A 27500-nucleotide genomic window follows, 5' to 3' on the forward strand; every position below is an offset into this window, starting at 1 on the left:
CACACCAGACTCCATTGACAAAAGTAGTTGTTTGATCTGTCACACAAATATCTGAACTGACCTAAAGACACACAATAACACAAACTAACTAACCAATGGAGGCAGCTTGTTCTGCAAATAAAATCCCTGTTTTAGTGAATGTAGTCTGGTGTGTGTGCTGTTTGTGGTTAAACCAAAAGGATCTTCCAGGTCTCTCTCTGTAGGGATCCTTTCCATGATGCTGTCACACACTTAGAATAACACTCTGAGCCTGTCAGTGGATCAAACAAGCTCTTTTAGTGGACCTACTGTGATCAGGTGCAGTTGTCCCAAAGGATCACGTTGCAGCCATTGCAGCCCGTTTGGTGTCTGCTGGCTGAGGTGATCTACTGGACCAGTTCCAACATGAGATCCTGACACCTGACTGGGTGAAAGTCAGACTTTAGGGTGCTCATGTAGCAGCTCCTCCTCCTCCTCTTTGCTCTGGGGGGGTCTTGCCAGGTGGGCTGTAATCTCCATTTAGTCACTGACCCGCCGTCTGTGAGGCCGATTACGCTGCAGCTCCGTGTCTGTTCGGCTTCGTCCGGCCGGTCTGAGGCAGCAGCTGCTTCGTCCTGATAAAGCGACGTGAGGACGTCCTCAGAGGGGGGGGGGGGGTTCCTCACAGACCTGAACACCACTGCTGCCTCAGCGACTCTCTGGAATAAACTGTTGTGGTGAGTTTTGGTGAAGGAGTCATTTCTCCAATCAGTCAATAACCTCAACATCTCTGGACTGACGGTCCAAAACATTTTACTAACAGACCTGTTTACTGATGAATAAAGAAACAGTCGGTACATCAAACTTTATTCACTGATTGGTCGATATGACATCCTGCAGTCTGTGATTTCTGTGCAGCAGATCAAACAATAGAATCATTTCAGAGAATGTGCAGCGAGCAGCAACACGAAGCCCTTCAGGATGATTCCAGTACATTATCTCCCACTCTGCTGCCTTAGATAGATGTGATGAACAGATGTGATGAACAGATGTGATGAACAGATGTGATGAACAGATGTGATGAACAGACTAGACATCATTTTGAAACCTCCACTTTAGGATTTTGGCCGTCACCGTCTTGTTGTTGGTACATTTCAGTAAAGACCTTTAGAGAAGGTGCCACCTGCCGTCCTTCTCCTGATGGACTCGTCCAGAGCTGCTTCAGGACCGAGCTTGTCGTCACCTCACCAGAAGGCAGAGAGCTCCGCTGGGCAGGAGAGCTGAACATGTGGCTGTTCCCCAGAGTGTTATCATATTATTCTACTTCTCTTCTTTAAAACCAGGCCATGCCCCCCTGGAGCTGCTCCATTAAAGAGCAGGAAATAATGGGGCGTCACCCCCTTACCTCCTCCTCCTCACCCACCCCCCCATCAGCCGTCTTTCACCTTCCCCTCCCACAGCACAAGGACGAATCACAGCCCCACTCTCATTAGTGCAGAGGATCACAGCTGCAGCTCCTCATGTTTTCATCTGCTGGAGCTAACCCGCTAACCTGCTAGCCTGCTGCTAACCCACTATCCTGTTAGCCTGCTGCTAACCTGTTAGCTTGCTAACCTGCTAGCATGTATTTTTCTGTTCCGTACGGGATAAGGGGCAGCGAGTGGCTGCAGGAGGTCTGAACACTGAACCATTGACATCCTCTCATTTTCCTACTAATCACACGCTTAGTACGAAAGGACTCAACAGTTTGGCCCAACAGTCTGACTTTAAAACGATTTTATTTATCAAAAAATCATTTGAACAATGAAACGATGATCGATGACATGATGACATGAAATGATGACATGATGACATGATGAAATGATGACATGATGACATGATGAAATGATGACGTGATGACGTGATGACATGATGACATGATGACAGGATGACGTGATGACGTGATGACATGATGAAATGATGACGTGATGACATGATGAAATGATGACGTGATGAAATGATGACGTGATGAAATGATGACATGATGAAATGATGACGTGATGACATGATGACATGATGACATGATGACATGATGAAATGATGACATGATGACATGATGAAATGATGACAGGATGACGTGATGACATGATGAAATGATGACATGATGACATGATGAAATGATGACATGATGAAATGATGACGTGATGAAATGATGACATGATGACATGATGAAATGATGACGTGATGAAATGATGACATGATGAAATGATGACATGATGACATGATGACATGATGACATGATGACATGATGAAATGATGACATGATGACATGATGAAATGATGACATGATGACATGATGACATGACATCAGAGCTGCCTCCGGGGGATTGACCAATCAGAATGATAATAAAAGTCATGCTTGCTGGTATTTTCTCTGCAGTAAAAGTAGTAACACTGCAGCGTGGAACTGAGTATCATCCCAGCCAAAGTTTGGACACGATGAAAGGAAACATGAAACATAAAGAAGAGTTTGGTCTCCCACAGCAGCCGGTGACGGTGGAGGACGTGTTGATGTAAAAGGACTTTGAGCACAGTGAAGCAGACACAGATGGAGACCCAGCCGGCTGTCACGTTCTCAGTGTTCCACGTTTCTCTGCAGGACTTTCTCCAGGTTTTCTCTCTGACGTTCTCTGGCAGACGTGAAGAGAACAGCTTGTGTGCCTCTGCAGTTACTTTCCTCACCATTAACATAAAGTCAGAGACGTCCCAGGAGATGTTCAGTCCAGGGGTCAAAGGTCACCTCAGGCCTGGGGGCGGGGCTGACCTCCTGAGCGGTGCCCCCCCCCCTCCTCATAGATCCACCGCCCTGCAGCCCTTCATCCATCTTCCCTCGTCCTCAGAGAGACGACATAAATCACTCTGCTGAGGAGGCGGTAATGCTCCTGACGAGCAGCGCCGCTTGTCGTCGATGCGTATCGAGCAGGAGGACGTGCCGACTTATTAACACCGAAATACCAAATCATCCGTCTCACTTTACACATGCCAGGGTGGTTTTTCCTTCCAGCTTGGCGGTTTCCGGCGTCGGCCTCGTCGCTGCCGCCGCAGATAAGGTGCCGGGAGAGCGGAGCCTTTCTTCAGTCCCCAGCAGATCGCTCACATCACGGGATCCATAATGAGCTGCTCGGCTCCGAACAATGGAGCAGATGGAGCCTTTCTGTCAGACAAATGAAGCGGCAGCCATTGTCTCAGCGCTGTGGCTCCAGAGGTCCTCCATGATGGTGTTGACACACAAACCGTCAGCAGGCAGCAGGACGACATTATTCAGATAACACTGTTTACACCATGCTTCCTCTAATAGCCTGCGCTCATTGTCTTCATCCACACGACTAAACAACACGTTTGTCACCTTTTCTCTCCTGGTTTCTGTGCACAGACAATAACAATCCTCACAAGGAGCTGAGCCGTCAGTCTTAACTTCCCCTCTTCTCACTCCTGTCTGCATCACTGGGTCTGCTCCTCAGCTGGACAGACAGAAGGTTCTCCACATGGATCGGCGTGTTAGCATTAGCAACAGGCCCATTATCTAGCTAGCTAGGACGGCTAAACTCTGTTAGCCACAGTAAAGTCAACGATTAACAACAGAGAATAAGAAGCTCCTTTTGTCTGCAGCTGACTATTTCTGATTTCTGTAAATTCCAGGAGTAAATGAAGCAATATTACACTGAGTTAGCATTACCGTCATTATTGGACGCAATCATAGAACAGTTACTAACAAAACAGAAGATCTGATCAACATGAGTTCATATTTCAGGACAGTTCGCTCTCAGAATAAAAACCTTACGCCAGTTTTTTATCTGTTTCCATGGAAACACACGGGGCGCCGACTAATACCTGGAAAGTGATCAGTCCCGTCAGTAGACTCTGTAATGAAATCTAGTTTAGTGCTCCGAGTAGGCTGGCCCTCAGTAACACCCCTAGTAACGCCCTCAGTAACACCCCTAGTAACGCCCTCAGTAACACCCCTAGTAACGCCCTCAGTAACACCCCTAGTAACGCCCTCAGTAACACCCTCAGTAAAACCCCTAGTAACGCCCTCAGTAACACCCTCAGTAACACCCCTAGTAACGCCCTCAGTAACACCCTCAGTAAAACCCCTAGTAACACCCCTAGTAACACCCTCAGTAACGCCCTCAGTAACACCCCTAGTAACGCCCTCAGTAACGCCCCTAGTAACACCCCTAGTAACAGCAGAGGCGATAACTGGTCCCTGCTGAGCCGAGCTGAGCTGAATAAGAAGCACAGGTAGAAACAGTGAAGCTCCTCTCTGCCTCAGTCTGGTGGAGCTCAGATATCTGCTGGAGAACATCATTGACATCCACACATTTAGCCGCTACGTCCTCCAGCCTCAAGTGGAGCTTTAAGCTAGCAGCGGTTAGCCCCGGCGGTGCAGTGTGGTGTTTGATAAACAAAGATTGATCGATTGATTGGCCACAGTCTTCTAACAGGGCCGCACTGTCGGACCGCCCACTCACTGGTGTCCTCTGTGGGACCCAGAACAATGTGAAGCCTATTTGTGGACACTGTTGAGAGCATAAATGGACACTGCCCCCCCCCCATCCTCATGTTTTATTTTTGGGTGCACATGCATCATTCAGTAGAGGGAGATCTGCAGATGTGCTTGTGCTTCTGTGTTTCTAGAGGGTGGATTAAAGTTATGCTGGACCCCATGCAGGCCTGGAGGTGTGCATCACCTCTGTGAGGGCGGAGCTACGGACAGCAACAATAGGAAGTACAGGTAGAGCGCAGGTGGAGCACAGGTGGAGCACAGGTGGGGCACAGGTGGAGCACAGGTGAAACACGCCCTCTGATTTCCATTTGGGCCAAAGAGTCGCTTCAATGCGAACGGCAGGATTCACATCACAACCAGGCAGGTTATGGGGAGAAAGACTGAGGCAGCAGCACCAACACTAATAGGCCAAGGACTCAGACACCAGTGGTGGGGGCAGGTTGAGCCGTCCTTTTAATGAGGACTCGATCAGAGCGCTGGGAGAGCTGAGCTGGATCACAGCCGAGGGGGGGGGCTGTTTCAACTCCACTGCTGTCACTGCTGACTTTGAGCAGCGCTACAGCCACACTGCACTTATCACATGCATGTAGGACTGACCCCAGGCCTGCCAGCATGCTTCACATCAGCATACATATATATATATATAAACACATATATATCTACACCTTCTCATTCAATGCGTTTTCTTTATTTTCATGACTATTTACATTGTAGATTCTCACTGAAGGCATCAAAACTATGAATGAACACATGTGGAATTATGTACTTAACAAAAAAGTGTGAAATAACTGAAAACGTCTTCTGTTCTAGTTTCTTCAAAGCAGCCACCCTTTGCTCTGATTACTGCTTTGCACACTCTTGGCATTCTCTTGATATGTACAGTTCAGCTCACTATGTGTCTATTTGTGTGCACTGCAGTATCTTTAAGCTGACGATGTAGAACAGAGCGATGGACGATGGTCTGGTTTAGTCACATCCTGACTGAGACATCACCAAAGAGAGAGAAAGTGGTTTCAGTGCTCAGCGAACGTCACACATCTCCTCACGACCCACTCAGGTTGTGTGGGACATCCATCTTCTTCCAGAGGCGCCGTCATGTGAAATGCCTCCGCTCTCTAAGAAGATGTCCACTGTCAGGGTGTCCCTTCGTCATCCCGCTCCTCAGAGGATACACCGAGGATGTCTCCTGTGTCCTAAATGGGAAAAGTAAGAAACGACCGCTGATGCTCAGGACGAGCACAAACCAGCCAGCGGGTCGCCTGCAGAGCGTTACCCATCATGCCTCAGGTGGGAAAAGGCTTGATGGGACAGCGTGGAGCTTCTACAGGTCACTATCACAGGTAGACATACCTGCTATCCTCATTCGGTACGGCACACTGCAATGCATGCTGGGAATGCGTATGTCAACCTTGTCGTCACACATCAGCTCCTGTGGTTCCCCTTTGATAGTGAAGAATGAAAACCTTTGAGTGAATGAAGGGATCCACAGAAACACTGCAGGGCTTCTCATTTTAAACCAGCACAGGAACTGTTGAGGTAAAAGTGTCATATTCTAGAGGGACAGACATGAAGCTGTAGTGGAAGATGAGTAATGATGGTACAACTATCACTGATCACTTTCACTGTTCACTGTGTGTATTATCATTATTATCTGTCACATATAACCTTGAACATTTCAGATTTCGGAGCCAAACCGGAGAAATAAACAAGCACAGAACCAGGCGGAGAACGTTGTGATGTGAGGAACCAGACCTGAACCCTCTCCTGCTCTTTTCTGGCTGCAGACAAATGTGACTCTCTTTAGCTTCAGTGTTCAGGAGAGATGTGAGCGACGGCCGAGCCTCCGTCAGACAGAGTCCAGACTGCTGAGGAGAGCTCAGAGAGGAGTGAATTATGGGTAACTTCAGGCGACCAACGATTTTTAAAAAGCTTAAGAGGCTGTTAGAGCGCAGAGACGCAGCGCTGATCCAATTTCCAGAACCATGTAGTGAGTGCAGTGGGCAGGCAGGAGACTCTTACAGAGCTGCCAGCTCAGCTGCTCGTCACCTTTCCCTCATTACTGCTGCTTCATCACCTTTCTCCTCTCAGAGAAGCTGCGGCTGAGGGAAGACTGAAGCCTCGTGGTGATGAAGGGTTTCCTCCTCTTCTCTCTAAAGCTGCTCTGTGCCATTCAAACGAGTGCAGTGACTGTGTTTAATCCTCTGGGATCTACTGACTGTTCTTCCTCCTGGTCTGTCAGATGGACGCCTCAGCGCTCCACCATCAGAGCGGCCCATGTTGACCACTGATGCTCCGATGGGACGCCAACGAGCCCAGTGCATTCTGGTAGTTGTAGTTTTACAACATTATTGAGCGAATGGCCCCTTTTCTCTGGTTTCTCTGCTCATGTAGCACAAAATTCAAAATGAGTTGTGTATTTGTCCAGGACAGACCAGTCCACAGTCCAGTCTACAGTCCACAGACCAGTCCACAGTCCACAGACCAGTCCACAGACCAGTCCACAGTCCAGTCTACAGTCCACAGACCAGTCCACAGACCAGTCCACAGTCCACAGACCAGTCTACAGTCCACAGACCAGTCTACAGTCCACAGACCAGTCCACAGTCCACAGACCAGTCCACAGTCTACAGACCAGTCTACAGTCCACAGACCAGTCCACAGACCAGTCCACAGACCAGTCCACAGTCCACAGACCAGTCTACAGTGCACAGACCAGTCTACAGACCAGTCTACAGTCCACAGACCAGTCTACAGTCCACAGACCAGTCTACAGTCCACAGACCAGTCTACAGTCCACAGACCAGTCCACAGTCTACAGTCCAGTCTACAGTCCACAGACCAGTCCACAGTCTACAGACCAGTCTACAGTCCACAGACCAGTCCACAGTCCACAGACCAGTCCACAGTCCACAGACCAGTCCACAGACCAGTCCACGGTCCACAGTCCAGATTGATAAAAGAAGTGAGTGTCAGTTTAGCCTTTAATACAGGATAATGGTTTAAGGAGTTAAACTTGGTAAAGTTTTATATTCAGGTTTTGTTTAATTGTATCAGGATTCAGTGGCAGGTTGGTTGGGTTTAGGAAAACCTGCAGACGAGGAGCAGCTCATCCCCAATGATCCTCTTGTCTTATTTATTTGTGCAGCACACCAAAATGGGTAAATTATCTTCAGCACAGGCTAGCAGCTAGCTTAGCTTTAACTAGCACGATGGCATTTTCTGCATCTGTTTCATATTTATTCTGAAACACTTTTTATTGTATTCAAATGTAAGTTTTGACTAAATGACTGCAGGGCATCACAGCACACTTGGGGCATTTAATGAATGATTATCTACTGATTCTCATCCATATAATCATTTAATTTATTGCTTTGTAACAGTTTTCCTCAGTTATCCACATGGAAACCATGAGATGTGATTAAAGTTCTGGTTAAAAGCTGGCAGAAGGTTGAGAAACATCCATCTTCCTGACAGTCGTCATCAATGAACATGTTCATCATCTGACACTAAAATAGTGAACTGTACATTTTGACCAATCAAGTGTCCGAAACTTCCAAAAGAAAATCTTCAGAAGGTTTTGAATAAAAAGTGGACAGGAGGTCAGCAGCATGAGTGTCCTGCTCTGGATCCCCCGTCATTAATCTAAACTTATCTCTAATTGGATCTTTCTCATAGTTCTCATCAGTGTGAGGACTGAAGGGGGGGGGCGACCACCTGCAGCTTCTCCCCGACTGATCACAGCCGACACACTCATGAATCCACAATCAGTCTCATGTCAGCTTTCATTTGGTATTCATGTGCTTCACTCATCGATCCGACAGCGCCGAGAAAACATCCAAACAAAAAGTAATTGGCTGTTTTTTTAAACTCAAAGATGTTTGAGTTTGCTGCAGAACGATTCAGGCCGGTTTTCTTCCTGCACAGTTACACAGAGATCAGTATTTATGTTAGAAGTGCAGATATGAAACTCCAGCAGCTCCACAGACATCATTAGCTTTAAAATGGCTTTTCATTTCAGACTTGGAATCAACATTGTTGTCACACAAACATTCAGTGTCCCACACATTGATCGGTAACTCAGTTGATATCAAACCAACTTCCCATACCGGGAGTTGAACCCCGGCCGCCTGGGTGAAAACCAGGAATCCTGACCACTAGACCATATGGGAGCTGGGAAGGCTTGATAAATGTAATCAGACCATGTCCACTAAAGAACTTTACAGGAAGAGAAGTTAGGAGATGAACAAAGTTGTTCTCAGTGTCTCACATCATGTCCTTCATCATGTGTTTCCACTCTTAAACTAGTCTTTATTCACTGACTCTTGGAAACTCTGCACACAATCACACTACTTTCTGTCCAGCCTTAAAGCTCCACGTGTCGGCCTCTTATTGAGTTACATCTTTAATCCTGTTCACCGTGTGGTCCTTCAGTCTGACACTCTGCACAGGTGGACGTCAGATTAAAGACGTCCAGGCGACGCTTCCTCCATCTGCACGACGTCGACTGCAGGAGGAAGAGGAGCGAGGAGACGAAAGAGTAGAAGAGGAGGAGGTGGAGGAACAGGTCTGCTCTGGTACCTGTGAGGGCTGTCGTCTCTCACAAGTATAGTAGTACTAATGTGTGTGTGTTTCTGAACATCAAAGGTCAGCAGAGTTTATTCTGTTGTGTGAAATGTCTCTGAAAGGTCGAACAGCAGCGACACAAACGGTGACAAACAGACGACAAACAGTGGAAAAGAGCCCAGAGACAACAATGACATTTAGCACGTTAGCACGTTAGCTTTTCATCACATTCTCTGTTACATGTCAGTTATCATGTTAGCATGTTGACGTGTAACATCATAACTACACACAACACATTGATTAACACGGACTCAGTCCTGTACACACACCGTCCTCCTGCAGCAAATACTCACTAAAGCACCAAGTGTGGATTCATCCGCTGCTGAAAATAGTCCCCAACAAAAGCACGATTTCCTCAGTTATTAAAAGTACATGTCTGAGGAAGTTAGTGAAACTTTTTTAAAATTGAAAGTATGTCTTCAGTAGGATCCAGGAGGGAGATTAAAGGGAAATGCCAGCATTTAAAACAGCAACATTTCAGGCACCAGGAGTCGTAGTGATTTGTTTAAGCCTTTGTTTCACCCAGTTGGTACTGGAAGTTAGAGCTGCCCAATGAACTGGTGGTGACACCGAGGTGTCTGAGAAGATGGTGTTCTGTATTTGAGATACTGAACTCAGACTTGAGCAGCAGTTTCCACACTCTGATTATTGGTACACAAGAATTTCACTGCACCCATCATGTAATGTGTATCTCATCTAATCTACTGAAGAGAAAGTAAGTTTACATGAACAACTGTTGTACTTGGTCCAGAAGAGGAGGATTAACTTCCCATACCGGGAGTTGAACCCGGGCCGCCTGGGTGAAAACCAGGAATCCTGACCGCTAGACCATATGGGAGCTGTTTGTCATTAATTATTATTAAATGTCCCACAAATACTGTGATAAATATTCTGTCCTGTTCTCTAAAATCCCTGTTTTAGTGAATGTAGTCTGGTGTGTGTGCTGTTTGTGGTTAAACCAAAAGGATCTTCCAGGTCTCTCTCTGTAGGGATCCTTTTCATGATGCTGTCACACACTTAGAATAACACTCTGAGCCTGTCAGTGGATCAAACAAGCTCTTTTAGTGGACCTACTGTGATCAGGTGCAGTTGTCCCAAAGGATCACGTTGCAGCCATTGCAGCCTGTTTGGTGTCTGCTGGCTGAGGTGATCTACTGGACCAGTTCCAACACTTTTACTACATAGACCCCAAAATATGTACACAGTCTACCTGGTTTAAAATACCCATTATTACCCATCATTCATTTTGGACTTGGGCCTTTGTTCCGCCTCCACTGCAACACAAAACTTTACCTCAAACAGATTTTATGCATGAAAATGTAAAGTGTGCAGAATATCTGTTAGAAAACCGTCTCCTCTTTTCCTCCTCGGCTTCACAGCTTTAACATTTTCACGTTTCCAGGAATCCAGCTGATAAATTACTTCCTGCTTGTTTGGACTTGGGCCAAAACCAAAACTGAGGATTCAGAGCACTGAAACATGCTGTTCTGAGTGCAGAATGAACTGATTTGAAAAGCCTCAAACAGATGCATCATTTGGATGTTAACCTGGTGTGAAGGCGCTCGGTGGGCGAGCGCAGCTGAACCAGCCAAACACCATCTGAAGACAGCTGATATTTTAACCCGAACATGTCTCATGGTTCGTCACAGCTCTTTTTAAACCACCTGTTGGCTTCTTTTAACGCCTAGATTTTACTCTCACGGCGCTGAAATGTGTCCTGACGTTTCTCCGCTTGGAAAAAGCGGATTAGCTCTGGGCCAAAGACAGAAATATTCAGGAACAAATGATCTGCAAACACCTCCGAGCCATCGATAAATGAGGTTTTGGTGTTGCAGCAAATTAAAAACCTTTATGTGTCCGTTAAATGGGGCCATCTGCTCGACTTAATTAGGACAGCGGTCATCAGTCTTATTATCGTCTGCCTCATTCTGATGTTTTCAAAGCGAATCCCTCGTGGCTTCTGTTGATCAGGAGTGAAAGAAGTTTGTTAAAGAAGTATTATCACAGGGTTCGGACTTTTTCAAGTATTTCAGCCTCTAATGAAATAGTTTGTTCCACAGCTGCTGAACGGAGCCACGGATCTGAGATGATCCTGAAGGATGATCCTTTCTGTTTGTCTGCTCCAGACCTCCACAAGCTTTGTTTTTGTTGGAGACAAACTTCTGAGTTTTGATTGTAATGAATTCAAAAAAGTTAGATATTCAAATATTCAGAGCAGTTTAATACTTTCCTTCCAATTAATTCCAGGCACATTATTGATGAATTCAGTGGCAAAGGAGAGAGTGGAAGACATGGGGGGGGGGTTCAGACAGACGGCTGAGGACAGGGGGGGTTCCTAAATCATCAGAGGACACATTCAGACAGAGCCGTCCCTCTGGAGGACCTGCACACTGTCGGGACGAGCCCATCTGGGGGGGGGTTGATTACTGTAGCTCGCTGTATTCAAGCGGCTGCCTTCAGTTGACAGAATACCAGAGGACGAGATGGTATCGGCCCCGTTGTTTCCTCTTCACTGCTCCCATATGATGCTCTGACTACAGTCCGTCCTCCCCCCACTGCTGCTCCATCTGCCAGGAACCTTGTGTGAAAACGCTCCGTTTAGATTTGACTCCCTTTGTGACGTCATCAGGGGATCCGTCGATCACGTGACCTCCTGCGGGCCGACTGGCCCCGCCCACTGAAAACTTCGCTGTCTGCCGCTGTTTCTTCCTCACTAACGCGAAGATGCACCGGAGAGTGTCCCTCCTCTCTCTCACACCTCATGAGTGGGTTTAATGCATCGGCCGGGGGGGTGATCTGGGATCTACTGCTTTTGCCTGATTCAAGATGTCAGCGCCAAAAAACTGGTTGCCAAACTACCAATCAAATTAGAAGAAGAAGAAGAGGACGTTTTGGGCGCCGCCCCTCCGTCACTGACGGAGACACTTTGGGAAAAGAGCCAATTTCATGTGAGCAGATTGCTTCAGTCGGACTGTGGGGAACCTTCATCTGGGACTTCAGCATCGAAACATAGTAAAAGTAATCAATATGTCTGATTTAGGTGGATTGATGAGCTCATTTTATACGACCTTCTCCGTGCTACGTTTCCTCAACACACGACACATGAATCCTACTGTAATGACTTCACAACCATAATGTGCTGAACACATGAGACGCCTTACGATGACGAGGTGTCAGCTGACATTTTATTCTGTAGGAGCAAAGAGGAAAAAGGTTCAGATCAAGTTCAAGAGTTCAGCAGAAGTTTTACAGGACGCGGTCGAGGAGTAAATAGTCAGCAAGCGTTCATGAGGTTTCTTGGTCTTTGAGGTAGTGAGGAAGAACTAACTAAAGGTGTCAGAGGGTTTTTCATGTTAAAGGGGAGTTTTACTTGCCACACTCTTGTTCATGGGGGACTTCCTGAATGACGCCCTCTGATCCTGACCTACTCTCAGTCACATCACAAAGGTGATGCCGTCTGGTTCACACATGACGGACTTATCTTAACACACAGGGATCTTCAGGAAATAACAAAATAACGTGGTTCATAGTTTTTCCAGAAGTCACTCCAGCACCACGGTGAGTTCAGGAGGAGGCTGTGAGAGTTCATCCAGGGGCCTCACGGAGCTCACTGATTGGTCGGGTCATTGTTCTGCACTCAGACGGCTGAGAAAATGACACAATGGGTTTAGGAGCTGTTTATTTTGCTGGCGAACCACAGCGCCTGTAATCCATCAGAAATCTGGACTGCAGTTATTCACAGCAGCAGCAAACGCTTCATGTCTGGATGGTAAAATGAGTGAATTCAGTTTCAGGGCTCTAATATGAATCAATCAATCATCAGTCACAGCACAGTAATGTTATTAGGACCACCTGTGGAGCTTTATTCTACTGACCTGAAAGCTCATCTGTCAGTATGATGAAACCTGCCGACTCCCAGCACTGATCTGACAGGACCTGAATCCTCCTGAGGCCGCGGGAGGTCTTGATATTACTCACCCACTGACACAGATTTAGAGAATGAAGTCGTATTTGTACCCGAACAGATGAACTTCAGATTAAATCAGACTGAATCAGACACTCGGGCTCAGCTTAAAGAGATCACTAAACGCTGAATCCAGTTTCTGGACGTCTTTTAGGGGATCAGGGATCAAAACCTGCAGTCAGGACTTCTAAAGTGACAGGGTCCAGTCAATCAATCTTTATTTAGCCCTAATGTTTATTTCATGTTAAAGGGGAGTTCTTCCCGTTAAAGGGAAGCTCTTCCAGTTAAAGAGTTCTTCCCGTTAAACGGGAGTTTCTTCCTGTTAAAGGGGAGTTTCTTCCCTTTAAAGAGGAGTTCTTCCCGTTAAAGAGTTTTTCCTGTCAAAGAGGAGTTCTTCCCGTTAAAGGGGAGTTTCTTCCCTTTAAAGAGGAGTTCTTCCCGTTAAAGGGGAGTTTCTTTCCTTTAAAGGGGAGTTTCTTCCCGTTAAAGGGGAGTTTCTTCCCTTTAAAGAGGAGTTCTTCCCTTTAAAGGGGAGTTCTTCCCGTTAAAGGGGAGTTTCTTCCCTTTAAAGAGGAGTTCTTCCCTTTAAAGGGGAGTTCTTCTCGTTAAAGGGGAGTTTCTTCCCTTTAAAGAGGAGTTCTTCCCTTTAAAGGGGAGTTCTTCTCGTTAAAGGGGAGTTTCTTCCCGTTAAAGGGGAGTTTCTTCCCTTTAAAGGGGAGTTCTTCTCGTTAAAGGGGAGTTTCTTCCCGTTAAAGGGGAGTTCTTCCCTTTAAAGGGGAGTTTCTTCCCGTTAAAGGGGAGTTTCTTCCCTTTAAAGGGGAGTTCTTCTCGTTAAAGGGGAGTTTCTTCCCGTTAAAGGGGAGTTTCTTCCCTTTAAAGGGGAGTTCTTCCCGTTGCATCATGTTAATGTTTCATCATGAAATGAAGGACACGTTTATTGATGTAGAACCTCTAAAGTGCTTCACAGTAAAACAAAGAGCAGCTCAAAGTGCGTCAGGAGGGTTTTTGGCTCCTAAAGGTTTCCAGGTTTCTGGACTTTCCAGACACGGATGGTTTTAACATCGAACAGGTGATGCAACAGTTTTGATGCACTGATAAAGTCCTTCGTCTCCTCGTGACGTGTTTAATGACTCCGAACAAACCGTGTGGAGAGTTTCTCCGGGAGGAGACGAGGAGCTGAGAGCCGACCTAAAAATGGCTCCTGGCATTTAAAAACGGGGAACAAAGGGCACGTTTACACCGGCAGCAATTAAAGGGCATCGACATTCATGAATTCAGATCAGTCCCGTTAGCTGGGAGTTAGTAAAGGCCAGCGAGCAGCCGGCTCTCTGCGGCTCGCTAACCTTTATTCAAATCAGGACTCAGAGAGCCGGCGGCCGCAGAGCGAGGAGTGATGACATGATGACATGTGCATAAAACTGAGAGAAACTGTGAGCTTGTAGGACAAAGACTGAGAAGTTTGGGACACAGACGTGAAACCATCGACCGTCAGCTCTTCATCTGTTAAGAGCCTGTGGAGCAACGAACCCACTGAGGAACACGTTAAATCTCTTTTCTTTAATCTGCTGAGGCCCAAAGAAAAGATCCTCTGTGACATCTGGTTTGAAGAAGCCAGCCTCGACGTGGAAACACTGATTACTGGCTCAGAGGAATCTCTACCTGCTTACTTAGACAATACTGTTTCCTGTGTGTCTGCTCTATAAATAAAGCTTTGCTGATGGTTTTGTGCCTCTGGAGTAAAGCTGAGCTTCTCCCCCGCTGTTAAACCTGATGAGACGGCTCAGTAACAGCATCTTAATGTCCGTCCAGAGTCTCTGAGCGGCTCCATCAGTCCAGGATTCACCTCATTATCTTCACTCGTGTTGGTGATGAAGCCCCTGAGCTGCTGCTGAGAGCTCCTCTCCAGCGGACATGTTGTCTTATCTCCACCCTGACCGTCCAATTAACCGCTGAAAGCTTCCTGCAGCTGTGGGAGGTTTTGATATGAATGACGACAACGTGGTTTTAGGCAGCAGCAGCATCACTGTGTGTGTGGAGGGCTTTTATTTTGAAAGTCTGTATTTATTGGCTGTTTTACTCGTCTTCACTCCAGAGACGCTGCAGAAATCCTCCTGTTTGTTTCTAACCAGAAACACACACAGATCTACAAATTCAACACACACACCATCCAGCCAGTCGACCTGTGTGTGTGTGTGTGTGTGTGTGTGTGTTAATTACACTCTATATAAGTCACCAGAGACGAGCAGAAACTCCTCTGATATGAGCTGAAGTGCAATTACAGACTCCCTGTGTGTGTGTGTGTGTGTGTGTGTGTGTGTGTGTGTGTGTGTGTGTGTGTGTGTGAGGATCAATAATCATCTCTCTGGTTTATTTTATTCTATCTTTAAGGAGGAAACAGCCTGAAGAGGACCAGGGGTTCACCCTGCATTATAATTTGAATTCTTATGAAACATAATTTCTTCTTCTTTCACTTCTCTCCTCAGCAAACAGAAGAACACGTCACTACGTCTCGTCCTCAGATTGATCTTTGTCTGGTTTTATTGATAATCCATCAAACAGCTGAACAGTGGACTTGTAGCAGTGACCAGGTGAGCGGTCAGTCTCCACGGTCTGAAGTCACCTTTCTTTATGACACATCACTGTCGGGGGTCAGTGCTGGTGCTGCTTCACCAAAACACCTGAGACAATGAAAGCCACTGCTGCATGATGGGCTTTAAAGGGCTAGTGAGGTGTTTTTAATGCTGTTTGGACCTGAAGCTGTCCCACACTGACTGATGGAGGTTCTCTACTGAACATGGTTCCTTTAAACGTTTTAAACATTTTCCCAGCTCCCATGTGGTCTAGTGGCCCAGGAGGCTTCGGCTCCAGGTATTCAGCAGGGGGGTCAGAGACAGGAGGGACCTACAGGACACCTAGTGTGGGACACAGAGGCTCGATAACAAGAGAGAGCTTGACTTGACAAGACGATCTGGGGGAGGACAAGGGGAGACACAGACTATTTATACATGAGGTGATGGGGAACAGGTGGAAACAATCAGGGCGGGGCAGACGATCCCAAAGGCGGGAAACACACAAGGGCAGGAAGTCAACGAGAGGAGAGTTTTAGTTTTCAAAATAAAACAGGAAGTTAGAGACAAGACTAGAGTGAATTAACGAACACGAGGAGACATAACTCCAGGTACGGGAAGCTAGAGCTGCCAAATCACCCCGTGGTGACAACACGATGTTTGAGAGACTGGATTCAGACTTCAGCTGTAGGGTTTCACAGTCCAAGAATGTCACTAATATTATATTATATGTTAATTATCTAATATCGAACACAAACTAAAGTCAGAACAGGAGGATTACCTTCCCACACCGGGAGTTGAACCCGGGCCACCTGGGTGAAAACCAGGAATCCTGACCACTAATATGGGATCTGTTTGTTGTTGACTATTATTAAATGTCCCATAAATACTGTGGTAAATATTCTGTCCTGTTCTCTAAAATCCCTGTTTTAGTGAATGTAGTCTGGTGTGTGTGCTGTTTGTGGTTAAACCAAAAGGATCTTCCAGGTCTCTCTCTGTAGGGATCCTTTCCATGATGCTGTCACACACTTAGAATAACAGTGAATGAATCATGCAGAGAAAAAACTGAGCTAGTGACAAAAATAATATCAGTATTTACTTTGAAGCCAGTAACATTACTGCTGTAATGACCTTCTTTTCTTTATTCTTATTATTCACACTGATTTACTGACATGTTTGGACCAGTGAACAGTCAAAGCAGCAGCTTCAATAATCCATGAAATAAATGATGATAGAACAGCAGTGATTCATCAGGTTTTAAGTGGGAAATCAGCACGTTGACAAAAAGGCTCAAATCAATAAAAAGAGCTGAGTATTATTGGAAGAGACATTAAACCTGCAGCTTCAGCGTGTTCATAAATCACATAAAGGACATATTTAATGACACACCTCGTAGCGGCCGCTGTAACCTGTGCCACATCTTTTATTTATAACCTTGTTTATTGACATATGTTAATCTGTGCAATAACTCACTAACAGCAGCAGTAGTGTGTGTGTGTGTGTGTGTGTGTGTGTGTTTTCTGAGCATCAGGCAGCACCTGAATGTTCCTTTCATATATTTGTAGTGTTGTATAAGTGTGTTGAATCTACTGAATGAAGTCTTCCTGCTTCAGTGAGTTTCTCAGTGAGATAAACACTCAGTATGTGACGCTCGCTGACAGAAAGCCTCAAGCTAATGATTAACCACAGTTAGAGTTTGATTTAGTTTAAAGGAAACTATAAATATATATATATATCAGCTATGTATGGCACTTAACTCTTCAGCCGGCTCCTCTTAGTGGGATACGAGGTTTTCCTCTGATTGGTCGGTATCAGTCTATAAAGAAGCGTCCTCTGATTGGTCGGTATCAGTCTGTATAAAGAAGCGTCCTCTGATTGGTCGGTATCAGTCTGTATAAAGAAGCGTCCTCTGATTGGTCGGTATCAGTCTATAAAGAAGCGTCCTCTGATTGGTCGGTATCAGTCTGTATAAAGAAGCGTCCTCTGATTGGTCGGTATCAGTCTGTATAAAGAAGCGTCCTCTGATTGGTCGGTATCAGTCTGTGTAAAGAAGCGTCCTCTGATTGGTCGGTATCAGTCTGTATAAAGAAGCGTCCTCTGATTGGTCGGTATCAGTCTATAAAGAAGCGTCCTCTGATTGGTCGGTATCAGTCTATAAAGAAGCGTCCTCTGATTGGTCGGTATCAGTCTGTATAAAGAAGCGTCCTCTGATTGGTCGGTATCAGTCTGTATAAAGAAGCGTCCTCTGATTGGTCGGTATCAGTCTATAAAGAAGCGTCCTCTGATTGGTCGGTATCAGTCTGTGTAAAGAAGCGTCCTCTGATTGGTCGGTATCAGTCTATAAAGAAGCGTCCTCTGATTGGTCGGTATCAGTCTGTGTAAAGAAGCGTCCTCTGATTGGTCGGTATCAGTCTGTAAAGAAGTGTCCTCTGATTGGTCGGTATCAGTCTGTAAAGAAGCGTCCTCTGATTGGTCGGTATCAGTCTATAAAGAAGCGTCCTCTGATTGGTCGGTATCAGTCTGTGTAAAGAAGCGTCCTCTGATTGGTCGGTATCAGTCTGTAAAGAAGCGTCCTCTGATTGGTCGGTATCAGTCTGTATAAAGAAGCGTCCTCTGATTGGTCGGTATCAGTCTGTAAAGAAGCGTCCTCTGATTGGTCGGTATCAGTCTATAAAGAAGCGTCCTCTGATTGGTCGGTATCAGTCTATAAAGAAGTGTCCTCTGATTGGTCGGTATCAGTCTATAAAGAAGCGTCCTCTGATTGGTCGGTATCAGTCTGTATAAAGAAGCGTCCTCTGATTGGTCGGTATCAGTCTGTATAAAGAAGCGTCCTCTGATTGGTCGGTATCAGTCTGTAAAGAAGCGTCCTCTGATTGGTCGTCTCCTCCCTACATGGACTCTTTAAATGATGTCACCTGACTTCCCTCCTTTGAGCCTCAGTAAAAGTTGCCTCTGTTGTTGCGGTCGACTGCATCAGAAGCAGGTTACACAGCAGAACCAGCATCAGACCCACTGTCTTCGTCCTGAACAGCCCTTTGGTCCTTCAGCTTGTGGTCGGTGTTTTCTGCTGATAATCCAGAGGAGGAGCAGCCTGAACTCCTGGATGCGTCTCTGCTGCTGGAAGAAATTCCTGGAGAGAAACCCAGAAACATCCGCTGCTCAGCTGAACCTTTCATCCAAACCTGCTCCCACTGGGGTTTAAACGCCCGACCGCTGGCAGGGTTCGAGCCCCCCCCCACCCCCCCCACATGAAGACCACAACACAAAAACAAGTTGTCGCTCTGATTCCCAGCTGAAAGCTGAAAGTGAAAGTTAAAGAGTCTAATTGTCTCTCCAAGAAGAAGGTTTGTTTTGTCCAGCAGAAAAACTCCTCTGGCTCGTCCTCATCAACATCACACACTGTGACCACTTTATTAGGAACACCAACAACAGGAACCCCTCCCTCACCAAGGCTGTAATGTCTCTCAGGGCTGCAGAAAAAAAACAAACACGACATTCTGCGAGGAGGACGTCCAACCTCCCTCTGGTTCTTGGCCCTGCAGCACCGGGGGCCGGTGAGGAGAGAGTACAAGTGTCTTTACTTTTCCAGCACACTTCTTCTGTTGTTCTTTGTTTTCCACGTGTGCTGCAAAGACAAAGAAAACCACCTCCACTCATTCCGACTGTCCGGTACGATGCTCAAACACTTCCTCACCCTGCAGCGCTGGAGGCTCGGCTCCTCGTCCATCGGTCGGCCCGGAGCTCCTCCTCCTCCCCAGGAAGGAGGAAGAAGAGTTGGATTGAATGAAGGTCTGGAGCAGGAGAGCAGCAGTGTGTTCTTCCTCACGCTGAGCTCCTGTGGGACGTACCTGACCTGATTTATTAAAGACTAAATGTGGTGTTCTAGTAGTCTGGTGCCCCCCCCCTGTAGTTTAGTGCCCCCTGAATGGAGGAGAGGTCTCGGCCCCTCCAGGTCTGAAGTTCGTCCTCCAGCTGGCGGCTAATTGCAGGCTGAACTGCAGAGGGAACAGAGGGAACATAATCCCCCTGGTTCCTCGTCTGTTTGATTAAAATGAATCCTCTCAGTCTCTTTGGTGCTTTTATTGCATTTTCTTAATCTTCGAAATCACACAAGAAGATCGTTTCAGGGTCAGAGCCGACAAACCCCCCCCCGCGTCAGCTCCTCCTCCTGTTGACACCTTTTGAAACGCCAACAAACCTCATTACATCAGAGAGCATCTACTGACTCCCCCCTCATCACAGTTTAATATCCACACAAAATGAATCACGAGAGGACAGAGAGAGTTCAGAGAGAGCGAGCAGCCTGAACACATGGAAGAACAGAAGCTTTTCTGCAGGACTGAGGTGAAAAGTTGGTAAGTTTCTAAGGAAAAGATGAGTAAAAACAGACTGATCTTTAAGGGAGGAGTCCTGCAGCAGCCTCTTCTAATAAAAAGTCTTGTCACCACTTAAACCTCCGATAATACAGATATTAAAGAAAAGAAATCCAAAGCAAGGAGGGACGTAGCAGCTCATCTAAACGCTCAGATGTGCTGTGGGATGTGATGGAATGTGATGGGATGGGATGTGATGGGATGTGAAGGGATGTGAAGGGATATGATGGGATATGATGTGATGGGATGTGATGGGATGTGATGGGATGTGATGGGATGTGAAGGGATGTGATGGGCTGTGATGGGCTGTGATGAGATATGATGGCATGGGATGTGATGGGATGTGATGGGATATAATGGGATGTGATGTGATGGGATGTGATGGGATGTGATGGGATGTGAAGGGATGTGAAGGGATGGGATGGGATGTGAAGGGATGTGATGGGATGTGAAGGGATGTGATGGGATGGGATGTGATGGGATGTGATGGGATGTGAAGGGATGTGAAGGGATGGGATGGGATGGGATGTGATGGGATGTGAAGGGATGTGATGGGATGTGATGTGATGTGATGTGATGGGATATGATGGGATGTGATGGGATGTGATGGGATATGATGGGATGTGATGGGATGTGATGGGCTGTGATGAGATGTGAAGGGATATGATGGGATGGGATGTGATGGGATGTGATGGGATGTGAAGGGATGTGAAGGGATATGATGGGATATGATATGATGGGATATGATGTGATGGGATGTGATGGGATGTGATGGGATATAATGGGATGTGATGTGATGGGATGTGATGGGATGTGAAGGGATGTGAAGGGATGGGATGGGATGTGAAGGGATGTGATGGGATGTGAAGGGATGTGATGTGATGGGATGTGAAGGGATGTGAAGGGATGGGATGGGATGGGATGTGATGGGATGTGAAGGGATGTGATGGGATGTGATGTGATGTGATGTGATGTGATGGGATATGATGGGATGTGATGGGATGTGATGGGATGTGATGGGATGTGAAGGGATATGATGGGATGGGATGGGATGTGATGGGATATGAAGGGATGTGAAGGGATGGGATGTGAAGGAATATGATGGGATGGGATGTGAAGGGATATGATGGGATGGGATGTGATGGGATGTGAAGGGATGTGAAGGGATATGATGGGATGTGATGGGATGTGAAGGGATGTGATGGGATGTGAAGGGATATGATGGGATGTGATGGGATGTGAAGGGATATGATGGGATGGGATGGGATGGGATGTGATGGGATGTGATGTGATGTGATGTGATGGGATGGGATGTGATGGGATATAATGGGATGGGATGGGATGGGATGTGAAGGGATGTGAAGGGATATGATGGGATGTGATGGGATGTGAAGGGATATGATGGGATGGGATGTGAAGGGATGTGAAGGGATGTGATGTGAAGGGATGTGATGGGATATGATGTGATGGGATGTGAAGGGATGTGATGTGAAGGGATGTGATGGGATATGATGTGATGGGATGTGAAGGGATGTGATGTGAAGGGATGTGATGGGATATGATGTGATGGGATGTGATGGGATGGGATGGGATGGGATGTGATGGGATTTGAAGGGATGTGATGGGATGGGATGTGATGGGATGTGATGTGATGGCATGTGATGGGATATAATTGGATGGGATGGGATGTGATGGGATATGATGGGAAGTGAAGGGATGTGATGTGATGGGATGGGATGGGATGGGATGGGATATAATGGGATGGGATGGGATGTGATGTGAAGGGATGTGAAGGGATATGATGGGATGTGATGGGATGTGAAGGGATATGATGGGATGGGATGTGAAGGGATGTGAAGGGATGTGATGTGAAGGGATGTGATGGGATATGATGTGATGGGATGTGAAGGGATGTGATGTGAAGGGATGTGATGGGATATGATGTGATGGGATGTGAAGGGATGTGATGGGATATGATGTGATGGGATGTGATGGGATGTGATGGGATAGGATGTGATGGGATATGAAGGGATGTGATGGGATGGGATGTGATGGGATGTGATGTGATGGGATGTGAAGGGATGTGATGGGATATGATGGGAAGTGATGGGATGTGATGGGATATAATGGGATGTGATGGGATATAATGGGATGGGATGGGATGGGATGTGAAGGGATGTGATGGGATATGATGTGATGGGATGTGATGGGATATAATGGGATGGGATGGGATATAATGTGATGGGATGTGATGGGATGTGAAGGGATGTGATGGGATGTGATGTAATGGGATGTGATGGGATATAATGGGATGGGATGTGAAGGGATGTGATGGGATATGATGGGATGTGATGGGATATAATGGGATGGGATGGGATGTGATGGGATGTCATGGGATGTGATGTGATGTGATGTGATGGGATATGATGGGATGTGATGGGATGTGATGGGATGTGATGGGATGCGAAGGGATGTGATGGGATGTGATGTGATGGGATATAATGGGATGGGATGGGATGTGATGGGATATGATGGGATGGGATGGGATGGGATGTGATGGGATGTGATGGGATGTGAAGGGATGTGATGGGATATGATGGGATGTGATGGGATGTGATGGGATATAATGGGATGTGATGGGATGGGATATAATGGGATGGGATGGGATGGGATGTGATGGGATATGATGGGATGTGATGGGATGTGAAGGGATGTGATGTGATGGGATGGGATATAATGGGATGGGATGGGATGGGATGTGATGGGATATAATGGGATGGGATGGGATGTGATGGGATATGAAGGGATGTGATGGGATGTGATGGGATATGAAGGGATGTGATGTGATGGGATGTGATGGGATGTGATGGGATGTGAAGGGATGTGATGGGATGTGATGTAATGGGATGTGATGGGATATAATGGGATGGGATGTGATGGGATATGATGGGATGTGATGGGATATAATGGGATGGGATGGGATGTGATGGGATGTGATGGGATATAATGGGATGGGATGGGATGTGATGGGATGTGATGTGATGGGATGGGATGTGAAGGGATGTGATGGGATGTGATGGGATATAATGGGATGGGATGGGATGTGATGGGATATGAAGGGATATAATGAGATGGGATGTGATGTGATGGGATGTGATGGGATATAATGGGATGGGATGGGATGGGATGGGATATAATGGGATGTGATGGGATATGAAGGGATGTGATGGGATATAATGGGATGGGATGGGATATAATGGGATGGGATGGGATGTGATGGGATATAATGGGATGTGATGGGATGTGATGGGATGTGAAGGGATGTGATAGGATGTGATGTGATGGGATGGGATGTGATGGGATATAATGGGATGGGATGGGATGTGATGGGATATGAAGGGATATAATGAGATGGGATGTGATGTGATGGGATGTGATGGGATATAATGGGATGGGATGGGATGTGATGGGATATAATGGGATGTGATGGGATATGAAGGGATGTGATGGGATATAATGGGATGGGATGGGATATAATGGGATGGGATGGGATGTGATGGGATATAATGGGATATAATGGGATGTGATGGGATGTGATGGGATGTGAAGGGATGTGATGGGATGTGATGTGATGGGATATAATGGGATGGGATGGGATGGGATGTGATGGGATGTGATGGGATGTGATGGGATATAATGGGATGTGATGTGATGTGATGTGATGTGATGTGATGGGATGTGATGGGATGTGATGTGATGTGATGGGATGTGATGGGATTTAATGGGATGGGATGTGATGGGATATGATGGGATGTGATGGGATGTGATGGGATATGATGGGATGTGATGTGATGGGATGTGATGGGATTTAATGGGATGGGATGTGATGTGATGTGATGGGATGTGATGGGATATAATGGGATGTGATGTGATGTGATGTGATGGGATGTGATGGGATTTAATGGGATGTGATGGGATATAATGGGATGGGATGGGATGTGATGGGATATAATGGGATGTGATGGGATATGAAGGGATGTGATGGGATATAATGGGATGGGATGGGATGTGATGGGATATAATGGGATATGATGGGATGTGATGGGATATAATGGGATATGATGGGATGTGATGTGATGGGATGTGATGGGATTTAATGGGATGTGATGGGATATAATGGGATGGGATGGGATGTGATGGGATATAATGGGATGGGATGGGATATAATGGGATGGGATGGGATGTGATGGGATATAATGGGATGTGATGGGATGTGATGGGATGTGATGGGATGTGAAGGGATGTGATGGGATGTGATGTGATGGGATATAATGGGATGTGATGGGATGTGATGGGATGTGATGGGATATGATGGGATATAATGGGATGTGATGTGATGTGATGGGATGTGATGGGATGTGATGTGATTTAATGGGATGGGATGTGATGGGATATGATGGGATGTGATGGGATGTGATGGGATATGATGGGATGTGATGTGATGGGATGTGATGGGATTTAATGGGATGGGATGGGATGGGATGGGATATGATGGGATGGGATGGCATGTGATGGGATATAATGGGATGTGATGGGGTGTCCTGCAGCGTGTGGCTCATGATTGGTTCATGAATACTTGAAGAGTCCTGGACTCCATTCATCCCTCTGAAAGCTGCTCAGTGGAGCAGGAAGCCAAAAAATTTGACTTTGTGAGTATAAAAGTACCCAAAGCTTCCTCTTCGAGACGCTGGTGTACTACCATGTATGTTAGCCCTGTGCTAACTTCCTGTCAGCCCTGTGCTAACTTCCTGTCTGCCCTATGCTAACTTCCTGTCAGCCCTGTGCTAACTTCCTGTCAGCCCTGTGCTAACTTCCTGTCAGCCCTATGCTAACTTCCTGTCAGCCCTGTGCTAACTTCCTTGTGGCTGGAAAGCGACCCAGAGAGGAGCAGCTCTCGGTTTTACCTCCAGTTCTTCTAGTTTGTACCGAGTTTGTTGGAAACAAGAAGTGCTCATAGCAGCTTCTCGGTTTCTTAATGAATTGACCTGATTGTCTGGGCCGATCTTAATCCCTGCAGTACAGTTTCGTTCCAGCAGCCCATGTCTCATCAGGTTCCTCAACGCCGGACTGGACTGGGACGACGTCTGAGCCGGAGTAACTCCAGCGTTTGATCATGGATCCACATCACCAGGATCTACAGCGACGACGTGTGACTGTAACTGGGACCAGATTGGTGTGGTGGGATGGTGTGGAAGACAGAAGGTGTTCAGGACGGCTACAGACACCTCTGGATCCTGCAGGCCGACGGGAATCATGAGAACCAGGTCCGGACCGACAGACTGGTGAAGGGCTGAAAGAGGAGCTAGAGAAGAAGTGAGGAGGGAACACAACGTGGCTCCAGCAGACGTCTGAGACACCAACTTCTCCACCGCAGACGTGTTTGGACAGATATTTCTTTAATGGACAAACGAAGACCTACAGAACTCAGTCCAGGAACTCTTTGACCTCTGAGGTTCTTCAGAGTCTTTTGTTCCTTCTGGGGACTTTAAGGCTTCTTTATCTTGTGTTTGTAACAGTTTGTTCTGAAATGCTGTTTTTGTAAATGTTAAGCGGAACGGACTGGCTGAACCCGCAATGCAGACGGGACACGATGGTTTGGAGACAATAGATTTTAATGAAGACACAAAAACAAAAATGGAGCCGGAATGGGGAGGGGACCAGGGGAAGCAGGCTAGTGTAAAGGGAACCAGGACTGGAGTGGTGATCCGGGGAAGCAGGCAGGCGTAGTGTGGAGGAAAGGGCTGGAGTGCAGACCTGGGGAAGCAGGCTGGTGGTGCAGGTAGCAGGGCTGGGACGGAGACCAGGGTAGACAGGCTGGTGAGGTAGACAAAAACCGGGATAGAGACAAGGAACAAATACTTGCAATCGGAAATCGGGAAACGAGGTCCCTGAAGTGACCGTACGGATACTGGACAATCTGGCACAAGACAAAGGGAGACGCAGACTATTTAAACACAAGGTAATGGGGAACAGGTGGAAACAATCAGGGCGGGGCAGACAATCACAAAGGCGGGAAACACACAAGGGCAGGAAGTCAGCCTGAAACGAGAGGAGAGTTCTGGGTTTCAACATAAAACAGGAAGTGGGAGACAAGACTAGACACAAGTGAACATAGACAAATAACACACGACGAGACATGACAATGTTGTTTGCTATCAGGTCGATCTCAATGAGTCGGCTGAAGATTAAAGATAAATTACAGCTAGCTTCGGTGTATTTTAAGCTCAGTCAGTGTCTGCTGTGAAATCCGTGGAGATATCAGAGGACGTTTCCCTGTCGGACTTCCTGACATTTTGTCTGAATATTTAACAGCCTGACTGAAAGTTTTGCACCACAACACTCACCTGCAGCCTGTTTCACCGTCTGCAGCCTGCGGTCTCAGCAGGAAGCTTCATCACGCTGTCAGGAATCAGATTCTGCTCCACATCTTACATGTGTGGCTGCACATTCAGATAAAACACACTGCTGACTGACGACACGCCGCAGGAGAACAGGGAGACGGATCAACTTAGGCTGAATTTACAGAACATGAGGCTGAAATATAAAGCAAAGATGTTTTTTTTTCTTCTAGTTGACACCTTTTAACAACAAACCTCATCACATCAGGAATCAGGGCGCCTGCTTCCATTTAAACATTCACAGCACAGACGACACAAAGGGACTGTTCATCTCACAGATCATCCACGTCTTTATTAACACGACTGAGCTGATAAAGACACAAAAAAAGAGAATTCAAGCTTTTGTTTTTGCACAAAAAATGAATTTATTATTATTTTCAGTCAACTGATCCCTAAAAAAACTGTTTTATCCAGAAAAACATGTTTTCAGATAAAAAACGCTGCTCCACTACTGCTGAAGTGTAACTTACTACATTTCTTCTTCCTCCTCAGTAAAAGTCACTTTCTGTTTCTACTCCACAACATCTCAGATTAAATCAGACTTTATTTCACTACACAGACTTTACTGGTTATTATTTCTGTTATTATTATTAGTTAAGTTCACAGTTTACCTGTGATGCTACACACCTGCCCCCCCCCCCCCCCCTCGCTCTCTGCAGCTCCTCCTCGTAGAACAGCAGCTGATCCACCTGCAGACCATCACCAGGTTTGTCCTCCAAGTGTCCCAGAGCCTCCACGACGCCGTCGTCACCGTCACGCCGCTGCCGCCTGGCCTCCTTCAGGTCCTCATACAACCTCTGGAAGGCATCTACGCCCAGGTGACGGCAGACGGACCTGCAGGGACGACCACAGGCTGGATTTAAGGAGTGGACGTCACCCACAGCCCCGAGTTTGGCTTTACGGACGCTGGTATCTTTTTTGGAGCCAGAGGTGATCTTTGTTCACAAAGACCTCCTCTGATTGGTCGGGTTCAGTCAGGACCCTCCTCTGATTGGTCGGGTTCAGTCAGGA

At 46.7% G+C, this 27500-nt stretch overlaps 1 protein-coding gene and 2 non-coding genes across 3 annotated transcripts in view; all 3 read right to left on the bottom strand.

Annotated features, from left to right (window-relative positions):
• Positions 1-8601: 8601 nt before the first annotated feature.
• trnae-uuc (transfer RNA glutamic acid (anticodon UUC)) lies at positions 8602-8673 on the bottom strand. The gene has a single exon. It is a non-coding gene; the product is annotated as a tRNA-Glu (tRNA).
• Positions 8674-9893: 1220 nt separating this feature from the next.
• On the bottom strand, positions 9894-9965 carry trnae-uuc (transfer RNA glutamic acid (anticodon UUC)). Its single transcript has one exon. It is a non-coding gene; the product is annotated as a tRNA-Glu (tRNA).
• A 17106-nt stretch (positions 9966-27071) lies between these two features.
• The window catches only part of nek11 (NIMA-related kinase 11), a 55247-nt gene continuing 54818 nt past the window's right edge, over positions 27072-27500 (bottom strand). Inside the window, exon 17 of the mRNA XM_070835899.1 lies at positions 27072-27323. Within this exon, the coding sequence (XP_070692000.1) occupies positions 27080-27323 (244 nt within the window). The 3' untranslated portion in view covers positions 27072-27079. The remainder of the gene's footprint in view (positions 27324-27500) is intronic.

Source organism: Pempheris klunzingeri, chromosome 8, assembly GCF_042242105.1.
Source record: "Pempheris klunzingeri isolate RE-2024b chromosome 8, fPemKlu1.hap1, whole genome shotgun sequence".
Taxonomy (NCBI): domain Eukaryota; kingdom Metazoa; phylum Chordata; class Actinopteri; order Acropomatiformes; family Pempheridae; genus Pempheris; species Pempheris klunzingeri.